Source organism: Choloepus didactylus, chromosome 1, assembly GCF_015220235.1.
Source record: "Choloepus didactylus isolate mChoDid1 chromosome 1, mChoDid1.pri, whole genome shotgun sequence".
Lineage (NCBI taxonomy): Eukaryota > Metazoa > Chordata > Mammalia > Pilosa > Megalonychidae > Choloepus > Choloepus didactylus.
Genome location: NC_051307.1, coordinates 157,500,110 through 157,514,279, shown reverse-complemented (window position 1 = coordinate 157,514,279; position 14,170 = coordinate 157,500,110). Strand labels below are relative to the sequence as shown.

The following is a 14,170-nucleotide window of genomic DNA, read 5'->3' as shown; positions in this document are numbered from 1 at the left end:
CCAAGAAGGCTTTCTCAATCCCATGATGCCGGGGCCAAGCTCATCCCTGTGAGTCATATCCCATGTTGCCAGAGAGATTTACAGCCCTGGGAGTCATGTCCCACATAGAGGGGGAGGGCAGTGATTTTACCTGCAGAGTTGGCTTAAAGAGAGAGGCCACATCTGAGCAACAAAAGAAGGTTCTCTGGGGGTGACTCTCAGGCACCATTTTAAGTAGGCTTAGCCGTTCCTTTGCAGCAACAAAACTTCATAAGGGCAAGCCCCAAGACTGAGGGCTTGGCCTTCCAAATTGATAGTTTCCAATGCTTGTGAGAACATCATTAATTCCCCAGGTAAGGAAATTTATTTCCACATTTTCCTCTAGTTCCTCAAGGGGGCTTTACAAATACATTTTTATTCTCTATCCAAATTACTCTGGGATGTACTGGGGCTTCATACTAAACCTATACAAACCAACCAGATTTCACCCCCTATTCAACATTCCATGTAATTATGTTGTTTGAATAAACTGACCATACAAGTTAAATCAAATAGTGCGTTACAAACAATATAGATTTTGCACCTAATAAATGTTTCTTCTTTTGGTCTCACACAGAAGCTGAAGTTTTAGAAATACCGTCAATATCATCCTTTACCCTTTAGTCTGATTTACCCTAGTCTAACCAAATCTATTTCATCCACATCTCCAACTGAAGTCCAATCTCCCCCTTTAGACTCTCCAACATTTGCTGTATGGAGCAATGCTGACACCCACAGCTGCCGGACTCCAGCTCTGAGTCTCAGGTGTCACACAGATACCCAAAGTTCCAGAGACCGACCAGGTTATACACAAAGAGCTTAGCATCTCAGAATTTAGAAATAAACATTACAACTCAGGAATAGATGTAACTGCTTAAGAGCTTACAATCTAAGAATCTTTACAAAAAGCCTTCCCCTGATAACCTGTGCTCTAAGGCTCAGGTCTCAGAGCTTGCATATTATAGTTAGTCCATATTAGTAAGGCATTATAATGTTTTTCTTCTCATTTCTAGTTTATTTCACCCAGCATACTGTCCTCAATGTCCAATCATCTCACAACCTCACTCATTTTTATAGCAGCTCAATACTCTATTGTATGTATCATAGAGTTCGCCATTCCATTCATCAGTCATGTACCCATATGCCACCTCCATCCACTGCAGATCGTGAATACTGACACTATACACCCCACTGTGCAAATGTCCATTTGTGTCCCTCTTTTCCGTTTTACCAAGTAAATACCCAATAACCAAGTTGCAGGACCATATGGCAACCCCATGCTTAGCTTCCTGTGGAACCACCACACTGTCCTCCAGATAAGCTGTTCCATTCTGCTTTCCTACCAACAGTGAATAGGTACGCCCCTCTCTATACATTTCCTCCAGCACTTGTGTCCCTCTTTATTTTTTAGATGGTTTTATTCACACACCATATAATCCATCCTAAGTAAACAATCAATGGTCCCTGGTATAATCATGTAGTTATGCATTCACCAACATTATCTATATAAGGACATTTCCATTTCTTCCACAAAGAAAGAGTGGAAAGACAAAAAGAAGTAGAAAGACAACAGCAAAATAAAAAGTAAAAGAAAAAGAAAGAAAGAAAATGACAACATTCTGTGCTGTGATCTCAGCCGTCCACCCATTCCAGGCTGGTGTACACTGTGTCCAGTCACAGATGTCTCCCCCCAGGCTATTTACTAGTTGTTCCTAGTTATTTACTAGTTGCTCCAGAGGACTAACTAAATTCCACACCTCTCTATGCCACCATCTTGCCCTGTCTCCTCTATTTATAGGTCTTTTGAGCCTATTACCAATACCAGATAGACTGGGAAATAATAAATAGTAAAAGCCGTTTTGCTTTTGAAAAAATGGTGTTTTAAATTTCTGATTATGGAGTCAAGTAAAGTCATATTGAAATAGGTGGAGTTGGGGGTAGGCTTTTTTACATGGCAGAAATGCTCTCACCCTACCCTTCAAGGAGACCAAGGATATACCAGTAACCCAAGCCTGGACCATTATTATGCTTTTCATTTGCAAAGCAAGTTATTAAAAAACCACTACTATTTGCAGTTACTTAACTTTCTAAATCAGTACACTCTCAATATAATGGGGGAAAAATACAGTAATTAATTGGATACTGAGACTGCAACTGTCAGCAATAATTCCCAATTCTGAAATGCCAAGTTCAACAAAACAGCTTCATGGTTCTCTTTAATAGATTTTGTTCATTTTAGCTTTAAAAATACATTTATACTGATAAAGTGACATTGTTTCCTATTTTATATACTGGACCTATGTGTAAGTTTTGATTTAAAAAAGAGAGAGAGTTGTGCTACTAAAAAGGTTTGAAAACTCCCAGTATAGTAAAAAGAACTTTAGCTTTAGAGTTGGATAGATCAAGATTTGAAACTTAACCCTGTCAGTTATGCTCTGGGACTTTAGGCAAGTTATGTAACCTCTCTGTGCCTTAGTTTCTCCTTCTATCAAATAATATTGATAACTACTTCAACGTATTAACAGGATAGAATAAAATAGTACAATGTTTAGAAGATGAGGTACTAGGGAGATTTTAACAATTTCAGGCACGTATATATAGTTTGAAAAAGCAGCTTTAGGACTCTGAATTCTAGAAAACATTCCACCTATGGAATTAGGTCTCAAAATCTCAGTATAAAACAATTGGCAGAGCATATAAATCATAAATATTAGACTAATTATAGTATACTATACTAAACTATACTAATGGATATGCAAAACAGGGTCTAAAGATTTCATGATCATTGTCATCATCATCATCACCATCATTAAACATATCTGAACTGGCCTATTCTGTTAAAATTTAAGATGGTATTAATATAGAAAATATAAGAAACCTTTAATTATTTTTCAGGTAACATTCAGTTGATGTTCTTCTGCTAAGTTTATTTTAACTCATTTCCTGACAATTTCATAGAAGAATGTATTAATCATATTCAGTTACTGAAAGCTTTGTGAAATAATGTGATGGGAGAAATGGCATTTGGTACAATTTATTGAACACCATGTGCAAAAACTGAACATGAAGATTAGAACAAACTGATACCTGCTTGGAAAGTACTTTCATGTGTCCTACACTTCCCCGGCAGTATGCTTCAAGGATGACACCAAATTGAACTGAGACAGCAGGAATGTGCACTTCTGACCTGCAGAAAGTTAATATTAAAATGGTTTGGTGATCAAACACTTCAGAGCACCATATAAAAGTACTGACTTCTCTAGTCTACCATGACATAAACTTATGCTGCCAATCAAAGAATGAAGAAAACCTCATCTTGTGCATAATTATTAGAGACATGGTCAATTTTCTAATTCCTTAAACCTAAAAATATTTCAGAGTTTGAAAAGTTATAAGATTTCATAATTAGTAAATCTTTTTTCCAAGAAGTCCAAAATTTTCACCTCTCAACTGATTCACCTTTCATTGTGGAAAGATGATATTACCCATTTAAAAACAATTAAGCTGAAACACAGAGATTTAAGAAATTTGACTGATGTCACACAATTGTCTAGTGTCTCAATTAGCTTCTCTTCAGTTTTTTTTCTCTCTTAAAGAATGGGGTACACATTTGAAAGGGGAAGGATACCTGATTGTTATTCTCTGAGGGGTTTAATAGTAAGAAGACTGAAATGAATGGAAAAAGACAAGTTAAAAACAAGAAAAGAAAAACTATGAATAATAAGGAAACCAATATACATACTTATAACACCTAAAATAAACAAAATGTTATAGAGCTGATTTTCTTTAAGAAACTTAGCCCAAAAGAAGAAGAAAAAATATTTCATTTTTTCCAAAAAGTATTAGTTTCAATACTCTGAAGTACAGGTGAACAAAACAAAAATATCTAAGTACAGCCAGAAATGAGAAAGCTATGATATTCCCTGGAAACAAAAGAACACTTTAGTTCTCTTTCTTGAGTTTACCTTATAAAATTGGTGAAATAAGGTTCATGTATTTCTGAAAATGGACTAGTATTAAAGAGGCTAAAAAAAAAAAAAACTACCATTGTTACAGTAAAACTTAAAAATCTTTACCCAATAAGAACAACGATGATATTACTATCCATAGCTTTTGGAAAGCATAACTAAGTCTGCCTTTAGTCCAAATATATTTTTAAAATATGTATACTTTACCAGAAAATAGCAATACATTCATTATTATTTTCAGTTAAAATCAAGTAGGCATGGAGAGACACTTATCTGAACTACTTTGGCAAACCATGAAACTTAAAAGAAATAGAAGACAACCAAACAGTGTAAATGTTAAAGGCTCAGAAACAACTAAAGCAGCTATCTGTTCTATTAAATGTCCTATATATATAATATTGGTTTACATTTACTAAAGTATACTGTGGGCTCAAATTGAAATATAGAAGACTTACCTAAGATGCCAAAATAGAAACTGCCCTATCCTCCGATTAGCAAGTGCTCTTTCTAATAGGAATCGAGAAAGGGCACAATCAAGAAAAGGCTCATATTTTAAAACTTGTACCAGTTGTAAAAGATATTGAGAGAGTTCTTCATCACTGGAAGAAACAAAGAGTAAGTCACTCACCAATCTGCGGCAGAAAAAGATCCCTTCTTATCAAACTACCAAATACTAACTTACTGAAACAGAATGGTTCTTTTAGGCCAGGCTGTTACATGCTTACATTCACAGTACTACTGCTATAATAAAATCACAACAAAAAGCAGATTTTAGCTGAGGAGAGGGGTAGGTGAGAGGAGCAAAGAACAGCTATCTGATATATTTTTATCAAATTAATTAGGTTGATACAATTACTTGGATTATAAAAAGTAGGTAGTGTAATAATGATTTCTAATCAAGCTAAAAAAATTATGTACTCAGCCATGCAATCATTTTCAAAATAAAAATTCCATCACTACTCTAGCAATTTATTTCTTTTCCAATCATTAGGGTTAAGTAATTCCTTCCCCCAGATAAATAATTAAATCTTAACTTCAAATAATTTGAAGGATAAGAAAATGAGCTCATTTGTGAAGATCTAACTACTGAATTAATATAGTAGACAATATTGTTGTTAGCTGGGCTGAATTAATTAAAGTTAGTAATTCTCTATTTTGTGTGCATCTCCAAACCATTACACCTCCAAACCATTCACACGTAAACACACTCCCATCAGGGGCAATGACAGTGAAGTGACAAAAACTGAGGTCTTTGGTATCAGAATTTTGTATGAATTCTCAACAAATGGTTAAGGAGCTAATCTCAGGTAGATCTGGGACTAAACCCAGGGCACTATAAACATAAAACAAAAACCCATCACCAGAAAATTTAATATTGGAAAAAAATCAGAATTAGCTCCATTGGACATGGGGATCACAGCAATCTCCTCACAGATATCAAATGCATTTAAGAAAAGCAATTGGCTCTGCCCAAAGGGAACTAGGTGCTCCCTCCCTTTCCGGTCTCCAGTGCCAATGTCGGGAGACAGAGCACAGGGAGCTTTGTTTTTTAAAACAACGTATACAACAATCTTAATCAGCTTTATTGTAAAACCCATGCCCATTTATAAAACTATAGATAGTGTAAAAAAAAACTAAAAATTCCTCCTCCTTCCTTCACCCTTCTACTTTCACTCCCCAGAAATAACCACTATTAAAGAGTCTGTATAATTTTTTTTGAAAATTACATGGTTTAAAACACATATATTTTAAAATGGAAAAAGGGATCATAGCGTCCATACTGCTCTAAAAACTTTTTTTTTCCGAATAACCATACAGTTTATAAAGATCTACCTAAGGAGTCTCATTTTTGACGCTAGAGAGAAAATGGATAAGCCTGAAAATGCCCATTTCCTGAGACTGCCTCAACAATGTCATTTCTTCAATAAGTCCCATAGGCTCTCACACATGTACTATCCAAAGGAGACTGCACAACAAGTTTTGCTTATAACAGGGAAATTTTGGAAAGAACTCAAATGTTCTTCAATAGGAAAATGGAATATATATGACATATCCATATGACAGAATATTATACAGCAGGGAAAAGAATAAGCTATAACAGGAGAGGTTGACCTCAGAAATCTAATGTTGAAGGAAAAAAGCAAGATGTAAAACAATGCAAATGGTAAGCCACATTTGTGTATTTTTTTAGTGTACAGTATTATTCTATATCTATATTTTTATAGATATCCATATATATATGGTAAAAGTAGGAAAATGTGACATGGAAGGTTACACAAATTCATGATGATGGCTATCTCTGGGAAGGGAGGAAAGTAATCAGGACCGATAAAGAAACTATGAGGACTTGGACTTTAATTGTAATGTTTTATTTATTTTACTTTAAAAATATCTAAAACAAACATGACCAAAAATATTAATATTTCTTAATCCTATGCATGTGAAAAAGAGTTAACATAGCAGTCCTGACTGCCCCATTTCAAAATCCTGCTTACAAGCTTGGCCTTTCACTAGCATCTGGGAACTTATTTTTCAGAATAATATTTTTCTACTACCTTAATTGATAAGAGTTATTCTCTGTGCCTAAACTGTTTGTGCAAACAATATGGTTTATGCTGAACACCTGCTCTCCTTCAGGGAGTCTGGCATTTTGGTACTGGCCAGGAAGAGGGTACTTAAGTGCTAGCTCCCAAAAAAAACCATGGGCACTGAGCCTCTAATAAACTTCCCTGGTAGACAACACCTCACCCATGTCACAACCAATTGCTGGGAGAATTAAGTGCATCCTATATGACTCCATTGGGAAAGGATACTTGGTTGAATCTGGTTTCTTCCAAACTTTGCTAATTTTGCTCTATATCCTTCTGTTGTAATAAACCATAGCCATAGTATGACTATATGGTGAGTCATATAAGTCTTCCTAGGGAATTAGCTAATCTGAGAGTAGTCTTGGGGACTCCCCAAGGCCCAGTATGTTTTTGTTTGTTTTGTTTTTGTTTTATTCTACAGTATAGAGTAACTGTTAAGGGGGAAGAGGGAAACAAATCCTTTAATCTCTGAATAATGCTTGGCTTTTTCTTTTTCTATGAGACACTCAAGGAGATATTCCCCTCCCCATACTACTCCTTGTCCCAAAGAAAGCCATCTTCAGGAGATACCTCATCTGTTGCAGGCAGCCCACAGCATATTCCCGCACGTACTGGTCCGGATAGTTGAAATCCAGAAGCTCCAGGGCTTCCCGAGGGGGCAGTTTAGGCCATATCTGAAGAAGCGCCTGAAGCTGTTTAAAAATTGAAACTGGTTCAGAAATACTGGGGGAAAAAAGTAATCTATCTTTCCTTGGCACTCACAGAGACAGAGCAAAAGAAAGGAGAAGCATAATTTCAATTGCTGATGCCTCAATAACCCATTCCTGTTAATCTGGATAAAGAAAAACTGTCTTGTTCAAAAATTCTACAGAGAAGTAATAAAAATCTATTACGTGGGATTACATAAAAGAATGTTCTTGTTTATGGGAAATGTATATGTGAATTATATTGTTTGTTCAAGGATGTGTGCAGCTTGCTCTCATATGTTCGGAAGACAGAGCAATAGATGATGTATGGGAGGGAGGGAAAGAAAGAAACAGTGGTGTGACAGTATGTTAAAGTTGGTGGGTGGGGTATCGGGGGAGGGGTGTCGGAGTATGCTGGAGTTCTGTGTGTGGTGTTTGTATTGTTCTTGCAACGGTTCCTGTAAGTTTGAATTTATTTCAAAACAAAATTTAAAAAAAAATCTATTACGTACTTACCTGAAAAAAGAATGATACACTGAATATGTGCATTCTATAATCATTAGTTATTAAATAATTTTTAAAAGGAAAAACAAAATAAAGCAAGGAAAAATATAAGAAGTGATCAAAAAACACTTAAAGGTAGGATTAAAAGTTCAAGAATATGCTGCAAGGCTGAAGCTAACCACAGTCACTTTACATAATACAAAGTCCATTTAACTCAACATAAAATTGACTTCAGGGAGTTTTTAACATTTTTAAGAGTATCATATCACAGAACTTTTTATTAAAGTTTAAATCCCTCAAATCATAATATATAAGTAAACCATAAAAAATAAATAGTGTCTAGTTTATTTTCTATAAGCAAGATAAATAAAGCCAGGCTCCTATTTACCAATGTCACTGAGAAACAATCTGGACATAAGGTAACAAAGAATCCCTTGGGATGAGCTAAGACAGCAGGTAGAGGATGGGATGGGGGTGAAGATGGCCACATCTTTGTAACCCTAAGTTCCAGGGAGGCCAAATCTCTAGAGAAGACTATCATTTGCCTCCCATCAGAATCCTGTGAGACTTATCAGGGTTATTCTGGACAAGTGTCCCCTCTTCCTCAATGGTTTTGATATATTTATATCATGCATTCTTATCAGGGATAGTAACTGGAGCAAAATTGTTTATTGCGGAGAGCAAAAAAAAATCTTACAATTTGTGTCTTCCCAAATCTTAACCCTGACAAAATCTTATTCCTTAGTTTTTAAATTTTTTATTAAGTTTTCTTGGATATCACAGGAGCAGCACTGAATTGAGTTCATGGAAAATACACAAAATGTGTGCAAGATCAGCACCAGAAAACTATGGCAAATAGGGAGCAATGATTGAAGAACTTTCAATTGAATGCTTCATCTCAAAGTCATATTGTGAGAGATGGCTTCTGTTTGCCTATTGGCTGCCTCATGAATGTTGTTTATGTTTGTTCCTTATATAAAACTTATATAAGCTATCATTAACTGTGTATGCCAAGTGCTGAAAAAAAAGGTCAACAATATCTGAATGAATATGTAGGAGCTAACAAATTAAAATTTTCTCATATCAAACAAGTTAAATTCACCAGATAATTTTTAGGAAATTAATTTTTTCAATTATCTTACTTTTGTGAGAAAAATATCAAATTTGAGTAAATTTTAAAAACTTGATTATATTGCTATTAGTGTATGTTTATATAAATTGCCAGCTTACATATGTAGCTTGCTATATTATAATTTATGTAAATAAATTAATTATATTAAAAGTTATTCAGCAAATACAGTGAAATGTTACTAGCTTTTCAATTTTAATTAAACTTTCAATTTAAATTTTTATTTAGTCATTCTTAATCCTATATTGAATAAAAGGAGTTTTCTATTTACTCTTTTATGTATATGTATACATATAGTACATAAACAGAGAGCATATCTATGGTAAAAATTTCATGGGGTAGGGGGCTGTTAGGAAAAAATAGTGCCTAAAAAAGGTTTTAAGAAGTGTAATAATAACAACAAAAACAGCTAAAAAACACTGGTTTAAAGATATGGTAACACCTACCTGGCTCCCAAACTTTCTCACTGATGGAGGTCCCTCCCCCGCTTTGCCCAAGGCCCTGATGGACCAGCAGCCATCATTTAAGTTAGAGGAACTGGGGAGGAACCACCCTCCTGCAGCTCTGAAACAGAGGGAAAGCATATGCCTAGCATCCCCAATTAACACTTGGAATACACTGCTCTGAAAAAACAGTATTGTCAAAGATAGAAAACATTCTGTCATACTAGAGATTCAACTATATTATGGGTTATAAACAACCCTATTATGGGAAAGCAATTACCTTTGATAAGAATACTTATAATTATAAAAAATCAATTATGTATAAACAAAATTAAATTATCAAAACACCACTTCCTAATTATTTCATTGCATTTTATAATTAGCTATGCTCTTGTGATTATTTATGTCTACTGTATCTGTTTGTTAGAGATACTATGTATGGAATGGTACGCCACTGAGCATCTCTGTCCTACCCCATATTTGGTGACATTTGGTTGTATCTTGAAATCAATCTGGAGTATTTACACCAGAGAAATCAGTAAATGCTACAATATCCAGGTTATTCCCTCCAGGTACTCGTCCTTACACGACATCTATATGTGCTTTCTTCAGTTCATCTTCCAATACAAACATTTTATTTCTTCATATAGCCAGTCTCCTATTTACAGATGCCACTGAAAATTTATCAAAAGATTATTCCTTAACTCTAACCCTATGCAGCTATGGTGGCAGACAGACATTCTACTTGTTGTCTAAGCAGTGACACTGCCAGGACTTCACTTAAATCACTGGACAAAAGACTAAAGTGAAGCTATTATATATCAGCCATGTAAGTAATTTGTTAAAACAAACTTCTAACAACTATGAACGCATTCCACTAATATCTCCCTTGTAACACCTGCATGTTGGAAGCATTTGTGTGAATAATTTGAATATATAGCTTGGGTAAAATATGAAGATATTTGTGTTTAGCACTGACATTCTTAGCATTTCACAATCTTTTACTTCATTGTAAATCATACCTCATGCTATTCTATTCTAACTGTATTAACAGAAGATAAGCTGAGAAATTAATTCCTCACAAAGATATGGCTATATTGTCTAGGAAAAGACTACTGATATTTCAATAAACCTTTATTTTGGGGACAGCTACGGAAGCTTATAAGGGAAGGAAATCTAATTCAGCTATATAAACAGAGAAGGAAGTGGTAACTAATTGCCCAAGTGCTACAAAGGCTCTTGAAGCTCCTTCTGCATTATGCCAACAGAATATTTTCTTGTGAATGAATAGGAGGTAACCTAAGTCCATATAGCTTCTGCACCTACAGCTTTTGCTTTCAGAATCAGGAGTACAAGCTTGTACCAGGCTTCCGGCAAACCATTTCTCATTTAGATTGGATTGAATTTACTGAGAAAACATAGTTCAATTCTTTTCTACCAGTTCAATGTAACTGACAAAGGAATGGAGTTGGGAGAGGAAACCAAACACATTACTTTTTATTGTATTAATTATTTTTTTTTTAATTCTAGACAACTACAAATGGACATTAGTATCATAAAACTCATATTTTCCTATACTTGCCTAAACACAGTAAAGTCTTTCTTACATAGGATTCAAGATTCCACTATGGGCTTTTTCTCTACAAAAAATGAGGGCCTTAAAGGCCTTAAGTTATAACTAAAAAAAAAAAAAAAAAAACAAAAAAAAACCACTTTTAGATTCCCCCTTGAAAGTAAAACATACATGCTAAATTCCTGAAAGTAAAAATTTCTGTCCCCAGAGATCAAATAAAAAATATTAATCAGAAATTAGTCCATTTCATTTTCAGACAGTTGATACAGGAACCGCTCTCTAAGATATCTTTTTAAGAGTACATCAAGAAATTTTTTCCATTGTGACCCTAAAATAATATGATGCATTTCTTGGACATGCACTTAACACAGGATAATATCTATGAGAAGTAGGCAACTGTGTCAATTAAAAAACTTAAGTCCTATTGAATTTAGATAAATAAGTGGTTAGAAGATAATTCTTCAAAGACAATTAACCTATCTAAATGATATAAAATAGTTCCTTTTCAGAGTTATACTCACTTGGTTTAAAATGGAAAAGAACAGTTCAAACAAGGCACATACAATAACATAATAACTACCTATAGTAACAAGATTCCAAAATTCTTACATTACAAATAAACAGTTCAAACAAGGCAAATAAACAGTTCAAACAAGGCACATAAACATAAATTCTTACATTATAAATAAACAGCTGAAACATGGTACATACATTACAAACAAGGCACACACATTATAAATAAACAGTTCAAAGAACAGTTCAAACAAGGCACATACAATAACATAATAACTACCTATTGTAACAAGATTCCAAAAGTCTTACATTACAAATAAACCCAAAAAAACCCTTTCCACATATGAATTATACAGCAATAAAACCAAAGATTTTTTGAAAATGTAAATGGTTAAAAGAAATACATATTTCTTCACAAAATTTATAAGGTCACTACATTTACTAAGACCAGAAAATCAGAGAGAGATTGATTGTATTACAATGAGTAAGGTGAACAAATCTGGTTATTTTAATACGTCAAATTTATTTATTCTGATTAAAATAACATTTCAATGTTCAGAAATAGATTGTGGTGATGAATGCATAACTATATGATCGTACTGTGAACAGTTGATTGTATATCATGGATGACTGTACAGTACATGAATATAATTTTGATAAAACTGAATTAAAAAAAAAAACATTTCAAGGGTCTTTCTACTGAGCACCGGTGGCCACTTGAGCTTAAGAAATGTCAGTGCTTTCTGATAAGGTTTTGAAAATTAACTCAAGGAGCTGAAGTTTGGTGGCTATTTTAGAGCAAAATGTTTTTCCTTTTCCTTCTGCCTAACAGCATACCTTCATCAATACAGGCCAACTGAAATGAAAATTAAAATTGATCCAAATGGTTTATACTCTAAAACGTTGACTTCTCCACCAACAGAGGTAATTTTCAAACAATAGAAATTTATTTTAGAATACTAACTGCAAAGGGACTTAAAATTAAAACTTTGGAGCTCCTTAATGAAACTAGTAGTAACTGCCCAGGACCTACCAAGGGCTCCTTTTGTTAGACAACTGCTCCAAAACCATTGTTTTCAATTGTCTTTGGTGAAAGGTATGGAAACTCTACTCAGAATCTAGGTTTTTAGATCTTAACTCGTTCTCATGCACCATTTAGAGCTTGTAAGGGCTTAAAACCTCAAAATCTTCTGTAGAAAATTATCCAACCTATGGAAATACACCTGTGTAGAAAGGGACACTTTAAATCAACAAAATAACATATAGACCCAAAAGAGTTACAGAAAAGATTTTTTGTTACCTGAGCAACATCCTCAAGTTTATTCCACTTGATAGACAGCAGTAATTTTGGCAGTGACTGTGGAAAATTCTCTCTGCAATCTTGTCGCAAAGTCCAAATAAGATCCATTTCATTCTCACACAGTTGAGATAAGGGATCCCTGTCCAAGATTTCTTTCAGTACGGCAAGAAACCTTTTTCCACCTCGACTCTAAGAAAATAAAGTCACTCAATATAGAATTTCATTATGCAAACATCACTGGAAAATTCAGTGAGTTTATATAAAATGAATTTTAATATAACTTATGAGCTTTAATGTGAGATATAAAGATATAATTCCTTAACAAAACATCAATCAGGATTATCCTTTTATTAGTTTTTATTGCTGCATATTAAATTTGTAAGTTAAGGATAAGGGAAAGAAGTGGTCTCAAATGGTTTGAAAAAAGGAAAAAGAATAGGATCTAAAAGAAAAATCCTTGTGCAAACACTAGGTGGCAGTATTGCTTTTTGTAATTAAAAAGTCATTTATTAATTGAACTGAATTTTATTTCCTTCTTTCTTTATTTCTCAATTTCTATACAACAGCCTAAGATAAGCCAAACATATGAGGCTAAAACTACAGAAATAAAAGTAATATACACTTGGCTCTTGCCTTGGCCCAAAGCCATAAAATCCCAGATTAAAATTGAATCCTGGCTAAAACTAAACATGGAAAAAATACAAGTATTTTTCTAAAAAAAAAATGGGAAATACTAAATACAATTTTTAAGCTCAAATTTTAGAATTTAAGGGAAGATATGTTACTGAGAAGCAAGACAGACCAAAGGAAGAGCATAACCAAAGCAGTGCAACAAGCACCTCAGAAGACACTTCACTTTAGGGGCTAAACACTTTGTTACAATATAAAGAAAGATTAAGACAGTACTAGTATTATTTTTTCTTCCATCTCATTCAGTATGAAATTCACCAAGACAAATGGTTTTATTTTAAAGAAGAGGTAAGGAAATCGAATTATCATCTATTATGTTATTAGAATCTACCTGGTTTTTCAGTCTTTAAGTGTGAACTAATAATGGAAGTAATCCAAATGGCCATTGGCAGATGAATGAATAAGCAAAATGTGGTATATACACAGTCAAATATTACTCAGCCTTAAAAAGGAATGAAGTTCTAATACATGATACACTACATGGATGAACCTTGAAGACATCATGCTAACTGAAATAAGGCAGATACAAAGGGACAGATATTGTATGATTTGATTTGTATGACATAACTACATTATGTAAGCTCAGAGACAGAAAGAAGCCTACAGGTTACCAGGAGGTGGGGGAATGGGGAGTGACTACATAAGAGGTATAGAATTTCGGCTTAGGGTGATGGGAAAGTTCTGGTAATGGATGGTGGGGAGCAAAGCGCAGCATTATGACTGCAATGAATATCCCACTGAAAGGTATGCTTGGGAAA

General features: G+C 34.1%; 1 protein-coding gene across 8 annotated transcripts in view; it reads right to left on the bottom strand.

Moving 5' to 3' along the window:
- Positions 1 to 14,170, bottom strand: part of PIK3CB (phosphatidylinositol-4,5-bisphosphate 3-kinase catalytic subunit beta) — a 281,740-nt gene that overhangs the window by 46,679 nt on the left and 220,891 nt on the right. For 7 of the 8 annotated variants that reach the window (XM_037843941.1, XM_037843928.1, XM_037843959.1 and 4 more), the window contains 4 exons: positions 12,723 to 12,911; positions 7,145 to 7,266; positions 4,442 to 4,585; positions 3,106 to 3,205 (listed from right to left, as the gene is read on the bottom strand). In XM_037843941.1, coding sequence (XP_037699869.1) covers positions 3,106 to 3,205; positions 4,442 to 4,585; positions 7,145 to 7,266; positions 12,723 to 12,911 — 555 coding nt within the window. The remainder of the gene's footprint in view (positions 1 to 3,105; positions 3,206 to 4,441; positions 4,586 to 7,144; positions 7,267 to 12,722; positions 12,912 to 14,170) is intronic. The other variant, XM_037843969.1, reaches the window with a different exon arrangement.